A 23737-nucleotide genomic window follows, 5' to 3' on the forward strand; every position below is an offset into this window, starting at 1 on the left:
AATAAAACCAGTGTTTTCTTGCAAATGTCAATATAAGCTTACGTCACCTTACCTTACCTATCCACCTTATTCCTAGCACCCATACTGCGTGACTTATGGGCCTAACTTCCTACACTGACGTAGTGTTTTATTGAAATGTTTTTCCTGTTGAATATAAAACCTTTATCGACACAACGCTGGAACCTGTGTTTTTAAATGTTAATGGTAGGCTATTTAACAGTAGGCTATGCTGTTCCTCTTCTCTAAGGTGATTCAGAAATAAAACATTGGTAACACCACACCTGTAGTGTCTCAGACGGCATTATGTGATCATACCGCTGCCATCTCTGACAGCTATGTTTAAAAAAACAAGGCCTGAGCTAGATTACAGTAAAACACCTGTTCTTTGTAAAAGGTTATTTATTATTTCTTATAACTCATAAATACACACTAACACATCCGAACAGGATTTTCTAAATTGAAGGCAAATTACTTTTGAAAAGAACCGCTGTTGGTGCTTAGCCACTTAGATTAGCCACTGGGAATAACCATAGACACCCTGCTGAAAAAAAACAGCTAAAAACCAGCTTATGCTGGTTGCTGGTTTTAGTTGATTTTAGCTGGTGTCGAAGATGGTGTTAGATGGTCTCGTCCTCACTGATAAGGTGGATGAGCAATATTCTAATCAGTCGTATTACTCATACGTGTTTGATTATTCTAGCTTTCAAACAAGCTATTAATACTAGCTTAGGCTACTAGCGAAGCCAAGAGGTTTCTCATGTGGTCTTAAAATCCTTTTTAGCTCAGTAATACATTATCTCAATGCACTGGCCTATATTTACTCAGAGTCAAAGGTAAATTATTTCAGTAAATTATCAGTATCAATAAATTTATCACAACTTAGCTAAAACTATATACTATTTGGTTTAGCCGTAAATGTTCGCAACAAGGTCACACTTCAAAATAAAGCTAATTTTCATCAGTGCAGCCAAAGTGTTGAATTTAATTGATTGAAAGTGTGAAATATGAGAGTGAGAGTGATGTCTAAAACAGAAAAAAGCCCGCTCACAGCTTGTGTGTGATTGGAATTTTTTTCAGAAAAACACATTTTAAATGAGTATTTGTCTGAGACATTAAAACTCCCTGTTCGAAATACACATTGTTACAAGATAAAGGGAGGTCATGTCATTTTGTGGAGAAAAAAAATTCTAACTCCTAAAAAATGCATTAGCAAAAACATTAATACATATTTATGTGGATTAAAAAAATGTTAAAATCCCATTTGCAAAGTCATAGCCATGGCAACCCAAGACCTTTAATTTTTATATCAATAAATGTTTCGTGGCTTTTCATCTCTTAACACAGACTTTACTATCAGCTGTGTTTAGCAGCTTCCACTGTGATTCATTTCCAAAAAGTAGCTGAAGGAGAATCACAGCAGCAGAGTCGTACCCTGGTGTTCATTCTTAGCTCGAGTCAAAGCCAGTCGCATGTTGCTCCTCACATAACCGCCAATGAGTTCACTGGACAGACATCAAAACACCTTAAAGTTATGGATTTATCTAAAGCTTTAATGGAAACGACTCTACTATGACATTGAAGGTTGACAGTTTCATCTACAAGTTCACAATAATAGTTAACTTTTTTTACACAATAAAAGTTCCTCTGTCAGTGTTGACTCTTGAGGCCACTGGCAGCAACAGCAGCCTCCATCCAGGGATCACAGATGAAAATGAGCTTTAAGCTATTTGGAGAAATTTATTGTTTATTTTCCCTGTTAAATAAACAATAAAAAATGCAGTATTGTAGTACTGAACCCATTTTATGTATAGTTTAGTTTTTTAAAATCTTTTTATTTGTATTTATTTATTTATTAATTTATGGTAATAATCTCAATTAAATTTTTTACTTAATTATTAATTATTTATTATTGTTTAAATATATATTGCACTTAATTTTAATATAATTCATTTAATGTTTCACCTACAATTTTGTCACATTTAATTTATTTATATGTGCTTATAATTTTTTGTGCAGTTGATTCTGTTTGATTGTTGGACAGTACAGTGGGGATGGGGGAGGAGGGGTATTGTATTGGTTGTTATATATGATTGAGGCCAGAATTCTATAGTTAGTAACCAGCTACAGTTGAGGAGATAACCATGGAGAAAATGAAACCTTTCACTCCCGCTGGGCTCACAGTTATACTGAATTAAACAATGAATATAAACTATTACCCATTTTTTCGGGAACACCTGATTTGCATCACACCTACAAACTGCCACACATCTCTGCTGCTGGACGCTGAGCTGCTGCACTAAATCAGCAAAGCGCTTTAAACCAAAAAACATCACTGATAGTTTTTGAGAAAAAAATACAATGACCTGTAAGCCCTTCCTTTTTTAGATTATTTCAGCTGCAAGGAGTCTAGATACAAGGTCACAAACAAGTCAAGTTCCTCTGGGTTTATTCTCAACAGGTAAATAATTACTGATTGCTGATTAGCCCCGACAGATCTAAAACAAGGCTTGCTCTAATTAGAATTAAATAAAACCTCTCTGACAAGCTGTTAGCTACTGTTTTACATTTTACTGAGGCGTGTATCCAACACCATATACAGTGAGTCAATATACAAGATACTGCATATACTGTGTCATATACTACAGTGTAATTTATCAAAGTAATGATACTTTGATAAGGTTCTTAAGTATTTTTCAGAAGTACCAGCACTTTACATGGGTTTTCATGTCTGTCAACTTTTACTTTTACGCCACTACATTTTCTTTAAAAAAAAGTATTAAAGTACATTTTCCCTAAGCATTTCAGTTATTTACTACAAAACTGAGAGGAAGGGATGGACGAACAAATGAAGGAATGGGAGGAAATTAAAATAGATACATGTTGTTCTTTAAGTCCTTAAAATAACTTTCTCTCTTTAAGTGTAATGTAGGATCCATTTTTGAGGTGGTGTACATAATTATTATTATTAACAGCACTTACTTGTGCTTTTACTCTCAGTGCTTAAGTATGTTTAATATAACACAATTGCTTTTTATACTTAAGAACAGTAAATATCAGATACTTTTAGACTTTTACTCAAATAATATCCTAATTGGTGACTTTAACTTCTAGTAAAGACATTTTCTGGTAAGATATCTTTTCTTCTACTCAAGTATGGCTTTCAGGTACTTTATCCACCACTGATTTGATATATAACATTTAGATTCGAAGATCAATGTGATTTTCATATCTGTGGCAGTTGCCTGTAAATGTCAATAGATGGCATCACAACCTTTTAAACTAAATTCATTTAAAAGCCCCATCAGGCCCAGAAAAGGGCATTTTCATTAGTCACAAAAATAACTGTATATATATATGTTAACTGTTTTACCTTTATTTTTGTAAGTAACTCCTCACAAAAAAACAGTAGTCATTATAAAAGTACAAAAGGAATGGTTACTTTGTGGTCCAGTGATTAATCTATTCTTGCAGAGACCAGGTGCCAGCACAAAGACCTCACCTCAACACCTCTGGGAGCATTTTTGTGATTATTTCAAAGGAGTCTAAGGCTAATTGCCAATATGCCTGACCGGTGACCTGAAAACCAAAGCTCTGGGCTTTTGGACTTTAAAGAATGTTAGCCCCACTTCCTTTCTAGCTCTTATTAGAAAATATGTTTTGATATAACTAAGAGACACAATTCTATGCACATGTCAGCAGCTGACCCTGAGTAGGTGGTGAAGCATATTTTCAACATGATTATCATCACTTTAGTTGTGCTTTGCTTGTGTCCAAAATGAATGTGCATAGTTGTGAAGCGAGACAATGATTGAAAGCAAAGTTTGCAAGACTTGCCATTTTTACTAATTACTCTTGACCACCATACATGGCTGTAAAACACAGAATTTTGGGTAATTTCCCCAATGATAACAGAGACCACCTGTTATCACATAGTTTATTCACAAAGCTATATTTTTTTAGCTTTGTCTTAAGCATCTTAAATACGTATGTCATTGATCATGTGAAGGTCAGAGTCAAAGCCCTCATTGGAAAAAGTCTACAAACAGCCACAGTTTCTACCAATCACTTTTCCTGTGGTGACTGTTTTATCTCATAGATCAGGGGCATAATTGGCTCAATTTGTGATGGTAACTGCTTTGTGAATAACCATAAAATAGCAGTGCATTAGATTTAATGCAACCATATGGTAATACAGTCAAACATATTACTCACCATCTGCAAGCTGCACAAAGATGCTTCTGCCCCAGTGACTTAATTGGCTGCAGTAAGCCACCAACACAAAGCTGTTTATCTCCCAGGTTCAAATATGTATGAACTGGAGGAATATGAAACATGCCATGCTGAATCATGGAGCAGAAAAAATTTGAAACCTCAACAAACTTAAAATTACTTAAATGTAATTAAAATTAAAAAGAAAAAAGAAAAACAAACAAAAAACAACAAATGAATAAATAAACATATAGATTTTCTTAAATTATCATTCTTTAATAATTGCTCTCTCTCTCTCTCTCTCTCTCAAGACTAATTTTATTTTCTTGCAGTTTGTAGGACATCTCTTGCCAAGTTGCTCATTGTATTTTTGACCCTGTTTTCAAAAGAAAAAGAAACAAATTTGCTCAGATTTCAATGCTTTAATTGCATTTGAAAGGCACCTTAATACTACACAGGAAAACTGATAGCTCTCTGGGTTTCAAAGAGTTAAGGAATACAAAAAGGACAAAATACAATTTTAATGTTGTAAATTACATCTAGCGGGTCTAGTCAATTTAATTAAAAAGCATTCTGCTTCACCTGAGTATTATAATCTCTCATCTGGTTTTGCACATGACTTTTCTTGACTGCATTACTTGGGTAATATTAAGATTTAATCATTAAACCATTATTAAATTAGGCTATTCCATGGGAGCCTGATTAAACTGCTGCACCTCAGGAGTCTGCATTAAAAGTTAAGCGCAGGTAATGCAGGTTACAGACATTAATAAACTGATGCTGCATTGCACATTAACGCTACTATTACAGTACATTAAATTGGTCAGGCGTTACCTTTTACACCTGCGATGCCAATGTTAACCGCCAGAGAGCAACACAGCAGTATGCTGCTCGAGTTTGATTTAAATTAACAGTAAAAGATTGACAGCTCAATAAACCAATGCTCTGCGGCAAAATCCACTGATTATCCAATAAGGATTTAGGGGGGAATGGCGTCTATCAATCCGCTGAATCTATCGGATAGATTAGTTTAATGCTGGACGTGACAGTTTGTCTTAAGGTGAGAGATGTGTTCGTGTATTTCAGCTTCTCATACTGTAATAATGATAACTAACATTGTAGTAGTGTTTGTCAAGGACGTCGAGGTTTTTTGGGCGTATTTCGGTTGTTTTTAATCTCCTGTGGTTGAGGCTCTGCTGTGTAATTATCCGCAACACGTGTTCGGTTTTTTGCAATTAGCTTAGCGTTAGCTAATAGCTGCTGTTGACCTTAGCTGACCGTGTACCATATAGTAAATGTAACAGTAACAGTACTTTGTGACGAACATGTCGAAATGGTGAAGCAAGGCGCCCTTAAGTCTGGCTAATTCTCGTTAGCGTACTTTGAAGTCAGACAACCCGGTAATACAAAGCTGGCACAGATGCACTTGAGGGTAACATTAGCTAGCTTATTTTCCTTGTGGGCTCATCAGCACTGTGTCTTTATTATTTTTCCCGCAGAGTTCTTTTGTTAGCATAGTTTACATAAAAATGATTCATGTGATAAGTTAATTTGTCAGTGTGTCTTTGAGTAAATTTAACTGCGTCGAGCTATAAAGAAAAATATGAGTTGAACAAAACTGCAGCCTTGTGTTGAAGTAAATACATTATATTTGTATTTTATTATGTGGCCTTAAATTTTGTATCTCTAACCAACACCAAGGGCGGTATTAGTTTTGACCATAGACTGTATATAAAGTCTATAGTTTATATACTGTTTTTACATAGTCAATGGTTTTGACTGATGTATTTTAACCCTTGAAACCTGGAGGGGCATCACATTTTCTTGTGTTGCATTTAGAAGCCTTTTAGTATTTAAACCTTTGAAATCTGAGCAAAAAAGGTTTAATTCTCTTCAAAAACATGGGAAAAGGAAATGAGCAAAATGCAAGAAATGAGTTAAAAGTGACAAGAAAACATCCTGAAAGTTATCATTTAAAAAATGAGAGAGAGAGGGAGAAATATTCAAAAATATTCATCCAGAAAAGAAAGGGGAAACGTCCAGAAACTATATCTGTGAATTATATATTCAAAATATTTTACAGGATGTGTAATACATATTTTTTCATTTTCTAGCATTTTACTTCAGATATTTTTTTATTATTATTGTTTTCAGATCATTTTCTTTTAACTTTTTAGTAATTGTTGCAAATTTGCGAGACTTGTTAAATTGCCTTCCTCCCATGTTCTTGAAAGAAATCAATCCGATTAGCTGAGGTTTCTAAAGAGTTAATGCATTTCTGCACCTTACCACTGACTTTACAGGCAGACCTCCCCTGTACTTGGCATCTTTTTGTCAGAATAGAAAATGCACATTGCATTGACCCTTTTTTCGTCATTAAATTTTTGTGTGTATAATTTCCTCTTGATAGTGTGCTATCAATGAGACTTACTGCTAATTTTTATACTATGGATGTTTCTCTGCAGTTAACCCATTGTTGTGTCAACTGGTAATATAAAGTTGACCAAATGGACCCAAAGAAGCCTCCTGACCTCAGTGGTATGACGGGCGTTCCCTGGCTGGGACGCGGAGCAGGACTACAGCCTCAGGAGCCGGCTGTAGGACGTGGTAGAGGACTGCAGCTCTCTACAGAAGGGCCCACTATAGGACGAGCCAGGGGTCTCCTCACTCCTGGCGATACCCCACAAGGACCAGGAGTAACTCTACACATTGCTGAACCTGTGGCTGGACGAGCTAGAGGGCTGCTGATGCAGCCTGATCATGGAGGAGTTGGCCGAGCGAGAGGAATGCTTTTCCCAGCGGCTGAACCAAAGGTTGGAGTAGCAAGAGGTGCAATTCTGCCGAGTCTGGAGCCAAAACACAAACAGATGCCTCTACGTGAAACGACAACGCGAGACCAAACAGAGGAGACCTCTGTTTTGACAGCCAAAAAGGTTGTAACAAAACTGTCTACATGCATATACAGTTGGCGTGTTTTAACTCTCTGAATGATAATGCTCTATAAACAGATGCTAAGGTTTGTTGTCTGCTTACAGGCTGACATGACTACTCATGGTCAAGGATCTACACTGGTCTCAATGTTTAGAGGAATGGGCATCGAGCCCTCATGGGGAAGAGGAGCACCGCCACTGGGTCTGTATTAACCTTGGATTTTTGGGGGGAAATATAGACAGGGCGGGGATCAATTATTAATTAATTAATTATTATTAATTATTGGTTCATTGATAGTTATTGGTAGCCACTAGTAATGCGCCAGGGTCAGGGTTTTTTAAAACCTGGCCCAACTCGGTCCACTAAGGGAGCCAACTCGACCAGCCCGACCCCTACACATGCATTAATCAATGACTCAAATCCGAACAACCAAAAAAAAACAAACTGAGCTGAAAGTTTCTGGTTATAACCTACTTGCTGTTAGCTATATTATGTTATTTCCAGTAAATATCACACTTTTAAGACATTTGTTTTCTGTTTTAACAGTACAAATGACCGAAAGACAGCATGCACTCACCCCATTTTTTAAGTGGTTACACCTAAAGTCCATGATCTTGAGCCCACAGCTGATAACCCGTGTAGTTTGTTTACATGATGTTACAGAGGTGCATAGTTAACAGATTCACTGTGGACACTCTTGCTTTCTGTAATGACACAGTGTTAGGCAAACGTATTTGCAAAGGGAAATATTTTAACAGGACATTATGACCGGAGAGACGTAAATATGTTGGACCTTAACAGATCACGGTGGTCAAAAGCCGAATCAGAAAGCCTTGAGCGTGGCAGCACTAATGAGACAGCAGCTTGTCGCGTTAGAGAGACGGAGATGAGACGGGAAGAGAAGATGTAAACTGGATTATTGCACAGTGTTTCTGCAAATTCTAACAACTTACTCAGAATGTTGCTTTGTCATGACCAGCAGGACCCACGATCAGTAATCGCCACAGTGCATTAATAATGTTTAATTATAATGATGTCAGGTGTTTTTTCACATAAAAACATCAGGCGTGCTGTTCTGAAACACAGCAGTGTTACACCTACCACTGCCAGATAAAGGTAGTGTGTCATTCACAGACAGTGTCTTTTGTGTGATATGATGTTTAAGAATAATTATGGAGTAATTAATTCTTAGTTCATCACTAATGCATAAAGCTTTGGCACCCTCTTGTGGTACGGAGAAACCAGGATGTGACTGGTGTAGAATTTTTGAAAAAGTATCAATTTAATGCTTAAATTCATTTGATTCAAATTTCTTTGAGATTGAATGTAATTTATTAAATATAAGAAAGAAATTATTGTATTTTAATTTAAATATTTAATTTGAAAAATCTTGGCATCAGTAATTTTAATTATGTATTAAAAGATGATTATCTTGCTGGGAAACATATTTCTCACCCAAAGAACTGTATTATTCAAGTTTCTCACCAAAAACTGATTTTTTTTTTCTTGATGTTACATTTGAACACATCATGAAGTTTTTATTTACCTTTGCCCAAAAGTCATTTTACTAAGCACATCTTGAACACATCACAATGAAACAACCAAATTTATTTTGCTAACTTGCTCTTATCCTGCTGATTTCAACTCGCATTTCAACATTTGATTACTATTTTTAACTGTCAGGAGTTTGGGTGTTCTTACCACTGCTGCTGCTTTTAGTGGTGAAGTGGTGATGATGAAGATTGTGCCAGCTGTGCAGCAGCAGCTGACAGAGCTGAAGGGGTTTTTCTTCTTTTTAAGCAAAGACAGTCAAAAGGTAATGCATTTAGGTTTAATTTGACTTAAAATCTATGTATGCTGACCAGTGAACGGATTTAAATGGTGTGCCTCAACAGGACCCACGGGACTCGATAGCAGTGTCGTTAAGCTCAAGCATAATTGATTTTCAGGTTTTGTAAAAAGTGGAACCGCGTCCGCAATAGAACGGGGTTTAGATCCTCATCCCTAGTACTGACTTGTTGCATTTTGTTGTAGGAAGAGGAGCAGCTGGAGATTCTGGTGATCTGAAGCTGAAAGGTGTCTTCAGAAGGCCAGAAAGCATGGGCCTACCTGAGGAGGTGATGGGCAGAGGCAGCAGGTAGGCGGCAGAGGAGTGATAAGGTCCATTGTACTGACTAACATACACAGAATATTAGAAACACCCACTGGTAAAGTGCAATACAACTAAACTACATCCTCCAAAACGACCATGAAGTTGAATCAATATTGTAAACTCTATGAAGGATGGATTTATTGAAGCACTGTTTTATCTGGTTGGGTTTAGTTCAGTGCGCCTAATATACCGGAATCTGGATCTGTTTGTCTAACTGGAGTGGTGCAGTCGTTTGTGGGCACTTTTATTTTTGTAAATGTTAGAGCAGATATTAAGATACACACATGTTCTCACTATGGTTAATTGTGAGTTTATTTTTAACTGCCCATTTGAGGGCACCACAGGTTTCTTGTTGGTCATACCCTTCCATACCTTTAAAAAGATCACTGATATGAAATTTTGCGGCTATTGTCTATATTGAAAAACAGATATTTAACCCTGGCTACTGTGGAATTTGACCTATTCCAGTTTCCATAGCCGAGGTTTGCCCCCTCAGACGATGACGGGACTTGTAAGAACAGCAATGCCTCACCTTGGAGGAGGCAGAGGACGCGCACTACCTCTTCCTATTTCTCCAGGTCGTGTCCATTCTGTGTCTCCAGCCCCTGAGCAACAGGCAGCCCTACACACTCAGACTTCCCACACAGGTAGGGAAACTTTGAAAAGTGTTCCCAATCATTCATGATAGATTGCAAAGGATAAAATGTTACCTCCAGCCATGTTAAAGTAGATTTTAGGCTTTCACTAATGTCACTTTATTAAGTTGAAATGATAGGAAGAAAAAGATTTTAAAATGCAAATAATGTGAAGGAACCGTGCAGCTGGTGCCCACCACTAAGGAGGCGCTGGAGCTTCCTGCTGTTGCACCAGAGAAAAAAGAGCTGCAAATGGAGACAGTCCGGTAAGTAAACTTTTCTACTTTGTATTTTCTTCTAAGAGCCTTTACACACCAAGCTGACCTCCAGCTGACATTATGTTTCAGTAGCAAACGATCCCCCCTCACTAACTGGCTGTGAGTCTAGCATATCTGAAGCTTAACGCATGCATTGTGGGAGGCTATTATAGCACTCATCCGCCTCTTCTTCCATACCATGACTGAGGATGGCAGTACAAAACAAATAGAAATATTACATTTATTTTGAGCATATGATGCAGACTTTATTGATTAAGTAGATGCACAGAGCGTACAGTATGTACATGTTGGCTGTCGGGAGGACTTTGACTGTTGTCTTGTGGTGTGTAACATTTTAAAGATGCAAGGCGACATAATGCGTTTGATCAGTCAGCCTTTATCAGCGCTAGTTCTTTGAGATCGGCTTGGTGTCTCAGGGCCACTATTCACTTTAAAGACACAGATGATAAAACTCAGAACCACAAAGATACCAACTGTGATTGAGAGTTGTGCTGAAATGATCTTTTTTTGCATGTATATTCTCATCTGGTCAGTGAGCCACTAAATAAAGCTGGAACAAAAGGAGCTCCTATAAATATTTGCTCAAACTACATCCCCATTCATTGCAAGAATGAAGCTGTGTATCAGTACCATGTTACATTCACGTAAGTACACTAATTTGTGTTTCTTAATTTAGCAACCTTTTTCAAAAATGGAAATCAAGAAAACAATGATATGAAGATTTAGTCAACATTTCAAGTGAAACAAAAGCTTGTTCATCTTTGGATAGCTAATTTATTTTTGAATCACAATGTGAACAAAAACAATGGACTCAACCAAAGCTAAATCCACACTGAGGATAGTGTAGAGGACTGTTTATACAATCCCAGAGTAGACCTGTTTAATGCAAGACTGTTCCTAAGCAGCTCTTTGTTCAATGTGTTCAGATGAAACTGGCGATTGGAAAGTGCTGTATGTATTGTTAGAAGTCATGAGTGTTTTCAGTATTATCTTTCAGTCCAAATGTTGAATCAATGGCAATGCGCTTTGGCATGATGAAAGATCACCGCTCGGCCACAGGGGAAGTCGTAGCTTTTGATGGCTCCATACTCTTCCTGCCTGTCAAGCTAAAAGACGTAAGTATTGCAGTTAACTGTATTAGGGGTGTGGCTAACTGACAAAGATGTCTTAATGTCTTCAGTTTGTTGTCTTTATTTAAATTGTGTATATAGACATACTGTGAAGACCAAGTTCCAACAAAGGTCTCAAACTAATTTTAAAAAGTGTTTGTCAGTTTAAATGTATTGAGTATTTTAATGTGCAGACCTATACAATGTAAATCTTGTCACATTGCTGAACATAACACCGGATTCCTTTCTTTCTTGTCTTTAATATTTTGATGACATGCAGGTGGTTGTTCTCAAGAGTTTGAGACGAACCGATAATGAGGAAATACAAATCAAAATCCAGATGACGAAGATTTTGCCACCCAACTCGGATCTATGCATCCCATTCTACAATGTCGTGCTCAGGAGGTATGTTTTTTAAAAAAGGCTCCTACAGTGTTTGGGCAGAGATTGAACACTTCAGTAAAGTTGGGCTGATTTAGAGTTTTGCTGGTCTGGTCAGGTGTGTGTGCTCAAACGTGTTTATTTTAGTGTAAACTGGATTAACTAGCATTTGTCATTATGACACATTCTGGTAAATTAAAAAGTAGCTTAAATCAGCAACCTGATCTGTTTGGCACAAAGCCAGCCTGTTACGGAAGATAAAACATTTTTTCCTATATTTTTTTAAAATCCCTTCAATGAAATAACTTAAGAAACCATAATTATTTTTCAAATTATTCTGCCATCATATGTTACTATTAGGATAGTCAGTAGTTGGTTTTTTTTTTTGTTTGTTTTGTTTTAAGGGTCATGAAAATCATCGGGCTGAAGATAGTGGGTCGAAATCATTACGATCCAGAAAGCGCAGTCATTCTTGGAAAACATCGGTCAGTACACAGTTTTATGTTGACATCAGAGGGCAGACACCAGCTAATGTGACGACTCTAGTCAATTCATTATCCTGTCTGTTTTTGTAGACTGCAAGTGTGGCCAGGTTACTCAACCAGTATCAAGCGCACAGACGGAGGCCTGTACCTGAATGTGGATGTGACTCACAAAGTCCTGCGGAATGACTCTGTGCTGGATGTCATGTGAGTTCAGACATCAAGCCAACACTAACAGATAAATTCACCTTTATAAGTCAAATGAAAGATTTTTTTATTTAAAGGAATTTGGGGCCTTGCACTTTTATTTCCAGAATGTGTTGAAATACTCCTGTGGTAAGTGCTCGAGGGAGGGAATCACTTTTTCTTGTATGATAAAATCAAAAGTGCAGCTTTATCCTATTTCTCTGGCATGTCCTCTGTAGACATGCTCATACAAGTTTAAACACTGAATATGCCATGACCAAACCACACAGTTATATGCAGTAAATGTCATATTCTGAGATAGAGTCATATATATTTGAATAGCAGGTTATAAGATAAGATGTTCTTAGTGTGTCTGTCCTTGGAGACAGAGCTGTAAATAGAAGCAGCCACTATAAGCTTACTCTCTGGGAGTGTGGTTGGATCCAGAGGTGAGGTCGTTTGTCAAATGCAACAGGCCTATTCCACCTATAGATTATTTATGAACTGAAACAATATTGCCCTAGCTACGCACTTCTGTTTAATCGATATAGGCCAAAACAAGGCACATGACCTTTCTGCTGAAATTGAAAATGGGAAAACTATGACCTTTGCCCCCTGCTGTCTGCCAGGAACATGCTGTACCATCAGAGCAAACAGAACTTCCAGGACGAATGCACCAAAGAGCTCATCGGCAGCATCGTCATCACCCGCTACAACAACCGCACCTACCGCATCGATGGCATCGAGTGGAACAAGTCCCCAAAGGACACCTTCACTTTGATGGATGGCACGCAAACCACTTTTGTGGAATACTACAGGTGAGGCTGCCTCATCCCCGCCTGTCTCTATGTCTCTCAAACTCAGACAAAACTGTATAACTAGGTTACACTGATCAAATATAAACTAAACAAATTCTGTAACTGTAATGCCTATTTCTTGACCAAAATGTCATTTTCAACATTTTTAGTGCCCTGTTTTAGATGAGTTTGTGAACAGGAAGTGTGCACCATACTGTTCCCCGCATTATAAAAACGGAGGCTGAGATCAAATGGCTTCGTGCTGATAAAATATGAACCAAGATTCTGTTGCTGCTTTGCCTATTTCTCATCTCAAATGTTTTCACAAACATATTTTAATTTATCGTTTAACTGTTATTTGAGATTGTTTGTTACCAAGAGGCTCTCATATATCTTTACGTAGGAGAAACAGACGAGCTGGATCACTCAGCAGCGTGAGCGTTAATTGGTCTGCGGCGCAGTGCATTCTGGTAGTTAAAAGTGTTCTAAATCTTGACCAAAAGCGAATGACACAACCCTTTTTCTCAGTTTTCTCTGGTCATGTGCGGGGTTAGGTATTGGTTGTTTGGTTTTTTTGCCAATACTGGTGCTAAAACGATACTTCATAAATTCGATTTCCCTTGATTTGGGATCTGTAATCAACTCATTCACTCAGGGGAGACTCAGCAGACAGACATTTCTCTATCATTTATGAGCAGCTGAGACTGTCACCGCAGTGAGACCGGCACACACACACACGCACGCACGCACGCACGCACGCACGCTCTAATGTTCTCAATCGCTTGCTCTCTGTCTCGCTACTCACACTATTGGCACTGAAATTAGGCACTGAAATCTGCGTTAAGATTCGATCCAGTAGGTACTGGTCTTACACTGGGTTTCAGTACCCAACCCTAGTCATGTAGCACCAATTTCAGAAAAGTATTTGCATCTTACTACTGCACAGAGAGTCCAGGTTTATGAAAAAATCATCTTTGTAGCAGAGAAATACCTATTTAACTATGAGCACTCATTTGTTACAATTGCATTGCATGGCCTTGCACATTTTAACAGCAAGAACTATGGGATTACAATCAAAGAGATGGACCAACCTCTGCTCATGCATCGGCCAAAGGAGAGGGCCAAGCCAGGAGGAAAGGTAAACGCACTGTTAAGCATCAGTTATATTAAAATAAATGCTCAAAGTCAATTCTAATTTTTTTCTTCGACATAACTGTAAATCTTTTTACAACACACCACCCAGCTGCCATGACCTCACTCCTTGCATCAGAATGCCACCTTGTGGCCAAAATAAGTTTTAAAATTTTCACATATTTCACATCAGGACTTAAACAAAATAGAAAGAATTTCTTTACAATAACTGAATCGGGTATTTTAATTAAAGCTGTGCCATACTATCCCATGTGAGAACATCCATCTGAAGCATCAGTACTACTTGTTCCACATACAAATGGATAGTGTAGATTGCTCCATTAGTCCAACAGAAACATAATGACAGAAAGATATTTTATCCAAATATGTTAGCAGTCAACTGTGATGATGGTTTTAAGTTTTATTTTCTTTTTTGCAGCAAATTATTACTGGAGAGATCCTTTTAGTACCAGAGCTTTCCTTTATGACAGGAATCCCAGAGAAAATGAGGAAGGACTTCAGAGCTATGAAGGTAAATTTGATGTGTTAACACAATATTCGTCCTCTCAGAGACTGCTCTAAAGCTCACAATGCATCTTTAAATGCCTTGTCCTTATGTTATGAATGACAATATATAATGCTTTATTATTTTTTATTTTACAGTTACTATATTTTATTGTGCTGAATGTGGGCAAAGTAGGTCTGTTATGATAGCTCAATTAGAGTCACATGACAAGGTTACTCCAGTTTTGACAGTATTGGTTTAAACTGCAAAACCTCTCAGATTCTATCTTTAGGGCTGGACGTGCAGTGTCTCACCAAAACTGCTACATTAGTCTGTAAGTTCAAACACTTAAAAGCTGCCGTGTTTATTTATAGCCTCAGCTGTTAACAGTGTTGTCTAAAACAAATTTAAAAATGTGAAAAAAGAGTTGTTCCAGCAAAATAGTAGTTGAGTGTAATTGACTCATAATTGGCAGATCATAAGCATAAGTTCAAATGTCCCATTCAAATTTGGCATATCAATAGTTTTAAACTGTTGGAGGTCAGAAATAGAAGAAGTTGGACACTACCTCCCCCATTCCCCAACCCTTTAAAAACATGAAATGAAATGCAAAGTGTAAATGGTTTAGAAAGTGTGGCACAATAATATGTCATCTTAGTACAGGTCTGAAAATATTTGAATTGAAAGTAGGTCATAAAGAACTTGTGGAAAACGACTCTGTAACAATGTCTTTCATGTGTTGCAGGATCTGACCATGCACATCAATGTGAGCGCTGAGCAGCACACCCACTCAATAAAACAACTTCTGAAGAACATCAGCACCAACCCGGAGAGTCTGAAGGAGCTCAGCCGATGGGGACTGGCCATTGAGTCAGATATCCTGGTGGTGAGGCTCCGCTGTTAACACTGAAAGGTTTATTTTAACTTTCTATAGTGAAAGGTCCAGTATCTAGAATTTAGTGGCATCTAGCAGTCAGGTTGCAGATTGCAAACAACCAAAACGTCTCCTGAGTGCCAAGCATGTAGGAAATTTACAGTGGCCGATGCAAAAATGTGCGTGTCCCTTTCTAGAACCAGGATGTGCTCCATAACGCATACTGATTCTTTTTATTTTTATTGTACTACAGCTGCCCTTACATAGTATGTACTGTTGCATGCAGTATACACACAAACGGGACATATTACTTATTCATAACACTGCGTCCTGAACTTTGACCCTGTTTCGCATATATCGTTTTCAACGGAGATAAATCAAAACACAATTCACAGAGCTCGTTCGAGACAGTTTAACCCTGCAAGCTCTACTGTTGTTACTTTACCAAGTTATAACTGCATACATTTTTAATTGAAACATTTTATGGTACTAAAATTACCCTAGATATGCATTTCTCTACCATTGTTTTGTCATTTTTTCTTTCTTGGTAAAAACTATGATTATTTTGTTTACTTAAACAGTGAATATATAATACACTTATAGTACTGTGTTGAAGCAGGTGTGAAAGAAAACCTTAGAATCTAGTCTTAATATGATTTGTTGTCTGCTTTTTAAGCTAATGTGTTTCTTGGTTATTTTTGTTCTTGTTACCACACATTTGACAGTATTTGGGATATTGTCTTCATTTCTTGCAGACTAAAGGTAGAACTCTGCCGGTGGAGACCATCTGTCTGCAGTCGTCATCCTTTACCACCAGTGCTGATGTGTCCTGGTCCAGAGAGGTTTGCAGGGATCCTTCGATCAGCTCTGTGAGTGCTGGAGGCAGATCTCTGCTGCTGCCTCCTGACTTCTGATCGGTATAATTTAGATGTAATGCAACATCAGAAAAAACCTTTCAACTTGAAAGCTGATGATGTAAGGCAGCAACATTGTCCAGTCTGTGACTATTTTCCACAGTTGATTTACTAGTGACTAGTTTAGGGCTAATAATCAAACTCTTCAGTGATGGTAAAATTCATATTCATACTAAAAGTTCCTATCCATCCTCTCAAGCATACAGTATATTATTTTGTCTTTGTCCCAGCAAATGTGGTTTCACCAACTCTCCCATCTCACTCTTAGATCCCAATGAAGATCTGGGCCATCTTCTTCCCCCGCCGCTGTGCAGAGCAGGCGGAGGAGCTTGTTTCCACCTTTAACAAGGTGGCCGTGCCCATTGGGATGCGACTGGAGCGACCCATTCGTGTGGAGCTGAGGGACGATCGCACCGAGACTTATGTCAAGAGCATCCACTCTCAGCTCACCAGTGAGGTACGACATAATGATTAGCATCTTAACAATACTTAAAATTATCAATCTATCTCAAGATTCATTTATTTCTGTAGGCAGACAGATAGATATATATGTATATCATTCGTCTGCCTTTCCCTGCATCCTCCAAGCTTGTCCCACTGTGTACCACACAGGATGTGTCCACATTGAACGTTTGTTATGTTATGCTTTTGACAAACTGATGGTGAATTGAAAAATCATATCATGTCATCTTTTTCCTCCTTTGACTCTGACACTTTGTTTCACAGACTGCTTCTTAATTTTGCTTATTTTCAGCTTAAATCTAAAGTTTTTTATTGCCGTTTAAATGTCGGCTATGGGCCGCCTGGTGGCTCAGTGGATAGAGCGGGCGTCTGGTGTATAGAGGCTGTGCCCTCCAAAACAAAAAAAAAGGTTGTGCTATCTGATATAATAAAGGTACTCTACAATTGGGATGTTAGACAAACTTAATTTATAATACAAAACAGCCAGTATGTTTCTGTGGTTTAAATACGTTGTGACTAAATAGCTTTTGCTGCAACTAAATAACAGTATTTGTCTTGTTTATGGCATTTCAAAACTCTATTTTTAACTCTGTAACAATGGTTGCTGCAGAAACACGACTGCAAAATGACTGACCTGGTTCCAGTCTGGATGCCTTGGACAACATTAGCAACCATCAACTGGAAAGCCCTGAATGATTTTGCATATTTTAGCCCATCAACTTCAAACTGCATCTACTTAACTGCCAAAGAGTTAAAGATGTTTAAACAGCTGCACAAGCTTTTTAATTGACAATGTTAAAATGATGTCTGGTACCAGTGAACACATCCTGACCGTGTAACTCTCCTTTTCCTTTCTGTTTTCAGCCCAATTTGCAACTGGTAGTGTGCATCATGGTCGGCAACAGAGACGATCTCTACAGTGCCATCAAGAAGCTCTGCTGTGTTAAAAGTCCCATCCCATCCCAGGTTTGCATTGCTTGTCCATGTGGTTGTCCATAGCTGATCAAGAATGAAGGGAAAAGAGGGCACCAATTGAAACTGTTCAACATACTGTATTCTTTCTTCTTGGGAAAATATTTTTTTCCTGTTTAAACTAAAGATCTGTCTCTCTTTTTTTTTTTTTGTCACTTTTTGTACAACAGGCCATCAATGTCCGGACAATATCCCAGCCGCAGAAACTGAAGAGTGTTGCGCAAAAAATACTGCTGCAGATGAACAGCAAGTTGGGCGGAGAACTGTGGACTGTCAACGTCCCTCTGGTGAGTGTCATGTCTTAAAGAGCAGGAAGAGAACGCCTTATCTGTGTGGGCTAAATGGTTTGGGGAAAACAATATAATTAAGATTTATCTGAGCAACAGTGTGTTGGATTCTGTCAATTATAGGCATTATACTGCCCTTGAGAATCATATTGGAAGGAAACATTTATACCACAGTGCCATCAGAACAGGATTACACAGATGTTGTTGATGTGGTTTATTGGTGTATAAATTTACGCAAGTTAATGGAAAAATTGTCCCCTTTCTCAATCTTACAGAAAAACTTGATGGTGGTTGGAGTTGACGTCCACCATGACACCAGCAAGGCACATCAGTCAGTCATGGGCTTTGTCGCAAGTGTGAACAGGTAAACTTATTCCCCCGTACTGTTTTTTTAATTTAATATTGTCTTAGTAGTTGTTCCTAAAGATTTCCTTTACTGTTTGTAGAGCATAAAGCACTGTGTGAGAGTCTGTTTTAACTACTACCTGCAGTACAAGTTTCACATTATTACCAAACACAGGCCTCAGAGTCACTTTGTATGATGAGACCAGCAGATTTTAAGGTTGTATAAGCAGAAAGTCTTTTAGAAAATTCCCCAAAGCCACACATTATATCTGCAGATCAGTGCTAAAAATGTTTGTGTTAGAGATTAACCGTGTATTTGACTTTTTCCTTTAGCAACAATCACTTGTGCTAATGATTGTAATATTGGGATGGAAATGCATTTGCCTTTTTTCTTTACCTTCCTCAGCTCACTGACCCGCTGGTACTCCAGAGTGACTTTCCAGACGCCCACTGAGGAACTGATCGATGGCTTCAGAGTTTGCTTACTGGCTGCACTGCAGAAGTACTATGAGGTAGATGCTACCAACATGTGTTACAAGAATGCTGTGTTTCCCCCACTATTATTTTAGGGGGGTCTCTGCCTAACTAGTGAGGAGCTGTTGATTTGATTCTTTTTTTTTTTATCAACGTATAGATATTAAGAAATAAACCCAACATTTGAAATAATGTCAAATATGTTCAGTTTAAGTATTACATTTCTGAATCCTGTTTATCTCTCAAAGACAACATATTATTTACTTCAGTTGTAGAATACAGTTTAGTGACATAACAGATTTCCAGTAACTGTACCGTGTTAAACAAAAACCAAAGCATTCAAAAAATATTTAAATTCTTGTGAAAGATGTGAACAAGATCAACATGGCTGCTGAGGAGATGCAGATGCTGCCTCAAGACTTCCTCAGAAGCACAGTAGCTGGCCGAGAAAAAGATTTCAGTCAAGTTAGCCATCAGCCAACTGTATTCTGACCTTTGTGGTAAATGCTTTGAAACCATCCAGAATACGCGCAACTATGTCCTCTTTTCAAAATATGGTGTTACGCAGAGTGTGTACAAAAGATATATATGAAAATAAGATTAATTGGATTATATTCACAGGAAGTATAAATTGTTCCATGTTCCATGTTCCATGGGTCTCTCACAAATTAAGAAATCCCATTAAATTGTGAGGGAAATTACTCAATTATTTGATTTGGGGTTGCAGAAGAATAACTTGCATAATAACTGATTGATTTCAATTAAGGGCAAGTCCGACTACAGACTCATAATAAAGCATTTTTACTGTATCACTTTAGAGAATTGATAAAATTGGTTGGTGCGCTCTGCAGAGCAGTCAACGAACCACGGAGACCCAAGGCTGGGCAGCAGGAAATGTTAGCACATGTGAATGCGGCTTCCTGTCTGCAAAGACAACAGAAAATACCTGTATAATATAAGACATTTACAACAGAAAACATTAAAATTTCACCACCTCTCAATGGACTGAACTCATGAATGGAGCATCAGACTAAGGGAAAGACCGTTTTGATTTTCGTTTTTTGTCTGTTTTTCTTAAATTCTTGAAAATTAACCATTTAGTTACTGTTTAATGACTGTCGGCCTTACGGAAGCAAAATCAAAACTAAGGTACCAAATAAACACCGTCTGATCAGAGTCAGTGTATTGAGAATATGAACTTCCTCAGAGTATTGCTCCATTCTGATCTGTATCTAGATGTTATGTAGCTAATAAAAAAAAATGTAATGCCACATTTATAAACACAGAGTCCATTGCAGTACTACTTTTCAACTTGAATATTTTCATTCCATCACCTACACCATAACTCTTGTGCATGTTGTTTTGTGCAGGTGAACCACAACTTGCCAGAGAAGATTGTGGTGTATCGGGATGGTGTGTCAGACAGCCAGTTGAAGATGGTGGAGCAGTACGAGATCCCACAGTTGATCAAATGTTTTGAGACGTTCCCCAGCTATGAGCCCAAGCTGGTCTTCATTGTGGTCCAAAAGCGCATCAGCACCACCCTCTACGCCTGTGCAGCGCAGAGCTTTGGCACACCTCCTCCCGGGACAGTTCTGGATCACACCCTCACCCAGAGTGACTGGTCAGTCTTTGGCGTAATGACCCCGTGTTTGTTGATTCGTTCTTGCTCTCTGCTTGAATAGGCTTTTACGATAGCAATTTAGTTTTAAAAAACATTGTTTTTATTTTTGAACCCCATCAACAACCAAGAAACGACACGACCATCTGAACATGGCGGTGTGAGATGGATCCAGTCTAACTGCGGTTCAGTGTGTGCACTCTGAATGTAATACAGAGAGAGAAATCATGAAAAGATCCTTCTTACACGAAGAAGATTGGAGAGGTGAAGTGTATGAGCAGCCTAATGGGGTAGTGGAAGAGGGGTGCTGCTTTTTATTTATTTATTTCACCTGCCTACATCAAAAAAGCTGCAACATCATCTCCTGGCAGCAGGAGTAAATATGTTCACTTTGAAGAGAACACCATCAAAGAGCCAGTGTACACGCTGTTGGCTATTTAAAGTTTCTAACACCAAAGTTTTTGGGGTTCTTTTCATTCAGGGTGGACTTCTATCTGATGGCACATCACATTCGACAGGGCTGTGGACTTCCTACACACTACATCTCTCTGTACAACACGGCAAACCTCCCACCTGACCATTTGCAAAGGTATGAGTAACCAGTTTTCTTTTCCACTAAACATCATACTCATTATTGGTACACATGTAAAATATCTGTTTAATTCTGTATATGCTATCTGAATGATACTTTTTTAACCAGCTGGTATTTTTTTTTGTTTTTGTTTTTAGTGTTCTTTCACTTTGACAGTATTTTTGACATTTAATTGACATGCTTCAAGGAAAACTATTCAGATTCAGACAACTTTATTTATCCCAAAGGGCAATTCAGTTTTGCAGTCTAACAGACCATATATACATTTTAGCACACAACAGTCAAAAAAAAAAAACCCCAAAATAAAGCATAATAAAACACAACAAACAAATACTATTGGCATTGGTGACAATAATGCGCAGAGATCATATTAATTTAGTCAATGTCTGGTATTAGTTTAGATCAGCTGGACTGTTTATGTATTATAATTTGACAAAGTTTTACTATTCAGAAGAATGTAAGCTTCATTGAGCATTTTAATGATGTCGGACTAGTTTTCGGTAAGGCATTTAACATATGGACCTCACTTTGTCCACCAGTGCCCACCTCACAGCTGATCAATATAAATCTGAGATTTTTGTGCCAAACTAAACATGTTTTATATATTTTCTAACATTTTATTAAGACATTGCAACATGTTTGCTGCTGCTCTTGGTTATTTAAAATATAGAGTGTTGTATCTTTAGCATAGCTATTTGTAAAGAAATGTGCTTCACTTTGTCATGGCACATACACAGTGTGGACTCTACACCCGTTGTAGGACAAAATGTTGTTCATGTGTGTAATGTGCAACTAAGTAATTTAGTAACATGGTAGTCAGTGAGGCAGGCAATGATTCTTATAAGAATCAGATTAGTAAATGTCAAAGGACAAACAATGTCAAACATATAAACATCAGACTTAGACATTTATGCAGGCATTAAAACAGTCAGAAATGTTAAAATAAGGGATATTAAGTTAGACATGTCTGTTTTACTCTACGACGGTGACAAATCTGCAGATTTACCTGCTAACTTTAGCTTGGCACCTAAGGCGGTGCAGGCGTCACAGACGAGGGGAGCAACTGCAAGTGTACAACCTCGTCTGACTGCCGACTGTTCTGCATACTTAGCTTTAGTAGGCCCCTCGCCAGAAGCTCGTGTGGCCTATTGGTATTGTTTTGGAAGTCGTTTCAGGATCTCACAAAGAACAGGAGCCATTATATAAAAGTCCAAGTCACACCATAATCTCAAAAGGTAGATTTAAACTGTATGACACCACGTGGAAAAACATAGACACACAGCTGTCTATGTTGCAGAAAGCATTGGCAGCATGCCAGATAAATTTAACCTCGCACATTAGTGGTAGCTGTTACCATAGACAATGTGCTGAACTGTGAAAGACATACGCAAAAAAAGCGACAGCCCTAGTACAAGCCATTCATGACCCACATTAACAGCGACTAAAAAAAGGGATCCGATTATTTTGAACGTCAAAAAAATACAACCTGGAATAAAAGTGTAAAGAATAAGTTTTTTCATACATTTTAGGTATTTCATCTTCAGGCCTAAAGAAAAGAGAGGCTTTAAATGTTAATATTTAATCAGTTTCAGAACACATTTAGCAGTGTTGCTTTGTTCCCACACCAGGCTGACTTTCAAGATGTGCCATTTGTACTGGAACTGGCCGGGCACCATTCGCGTTCCAGCACCATGCAAGTATGCCCACAAACTGGCTTTCCTGTCTGGCCAGTACCTGCACTCAGAGCCGGCCATCCAGCTATCAGACAGGCTCTTCTTCCTCTGACCTGGACCAGTTACAACCATAAGCAAACTGCTCTCGTCACAGCAAAACCAGCTGTGAGGAAAAAGAACTGAAACACCCAAATGACGAACAACTCATTGAAATTAATGAGGGATTCATTATTAAAATGTCTCTAGAGTATACTGTAGATTTTCACCCAGGATCACCATATGGATCAAGCCTTTAATTGTTTCTGAGAAGGCTGCCCTACCTCACACCTTGATTAAAGCTAACCCTTTTCGCAGGGTTTACACCGTATTGCATTACAGCAAAAAATTGTGTTGCACATTCATATATTTTAATTTCAAGACTAATAAGGAGAAGGAAAACGGTTAAGTTTTAAGTGAATATTGGCCCAAAGTTTGACTTGAGTATTTTAGTATTTTTTTCAGCCACTGTTCCTGTGGCATAGTTGCGATCAGTTTTGCCTATGTTCAGGCCCTTCCACTGTGACTGATAGTTATTTTTTTTACAACTCTGTTCTTTACAAAACAGCTTTAAACATGTTTACAAGTTAGATCCTAGAATTCATCTTTAAGTATTCAGCTTTGTATGTCCATAATACTTAAATGTGCATGGTATAAATAAAGCTTTAGTAATTGGTAAGACTTTAAATAT

General features: G+C 38.0%; 1 protein-coding gene across 1 annotated transcript; it reads left to right on the forward strand.

The window, feature by feature from the left end:
• The first annotated feature begins 6700 nt into the window (after positions 1–6700).
• piwil2 (piwi-like RNA-mediated gene silencing 2) lies at positions 6701–23472 on the forward strand. The gene is made up of 23 exons (XM_042488142.1): positions 6701–7142; positions 7245–7341; positions 9175–9277; positions 9761–9939; positions 10103–10193; positions 10739–10849; positions 11203–11320; positions 11595–11719; positions 12100–12180; positions 12271–12384; positions 12993–13181; positions 14214–14298; positions 14731–14823; positions 15542–15682; positions 16426–16539; positions 16853–17041; positions 17911–18012; positions 18189–18305; positions 18581–18669; positions 19057–19162; positions 20495–20748; positions 21227–21334; positions 22966–23472. Exons 1-23 carry the CDS (start codon positions 6717–6719, stop codon positions 23120–23122), a joined length of 3189 nt encoding a protein of 1062 aa, XP_042344076.1. The 5' UTR covers positions 6701–6716; the 3' UTR covers positions 23123–23472.
• Positions 23473–23737: the final 265 nt, after the last annotated feature.

The sequence above is a fragment of the Plectropomus leopardus genome, chromosome 6 (assembly GCF_008729295.1).
Source record: "Plectropomus leopardus isolate mb chromosome 6, YSFRI_Pleo_2.0, whole genome shotgun sequence".
NCBI classification, from domain to species: Eukaryota; Metazoa; Chordata; class Actinopteri; order Perciformes; family Serranidae; genus Plectropomus; species Plectropomus leopardus.

Excerpts from the sequence above, each read along its gene's own strand:
- piwil2 (XM_042488142.1), top strand. The coding sequence starts at position 6,717 with ATGGACCCAAAGAAGCCTCCTGACCTCAGTGGTATGACGGGCGTTCCC. Across the intron at positions 10,850-11,202 it reads CAGTACCATGTTACATTCAC|TCCAAATGTTGAATCAATGG; the intron begins GTAAGTACACTA and ends ATTATCTTTCAG. Across the intron at positions 18,670-19,056 it reads TTTGTCGCAAGTGTGAACAG|CTCACTGACCCGCTGGTACT; the intron begins GTAAACTTATTC and ends TACCTTCCTCAG.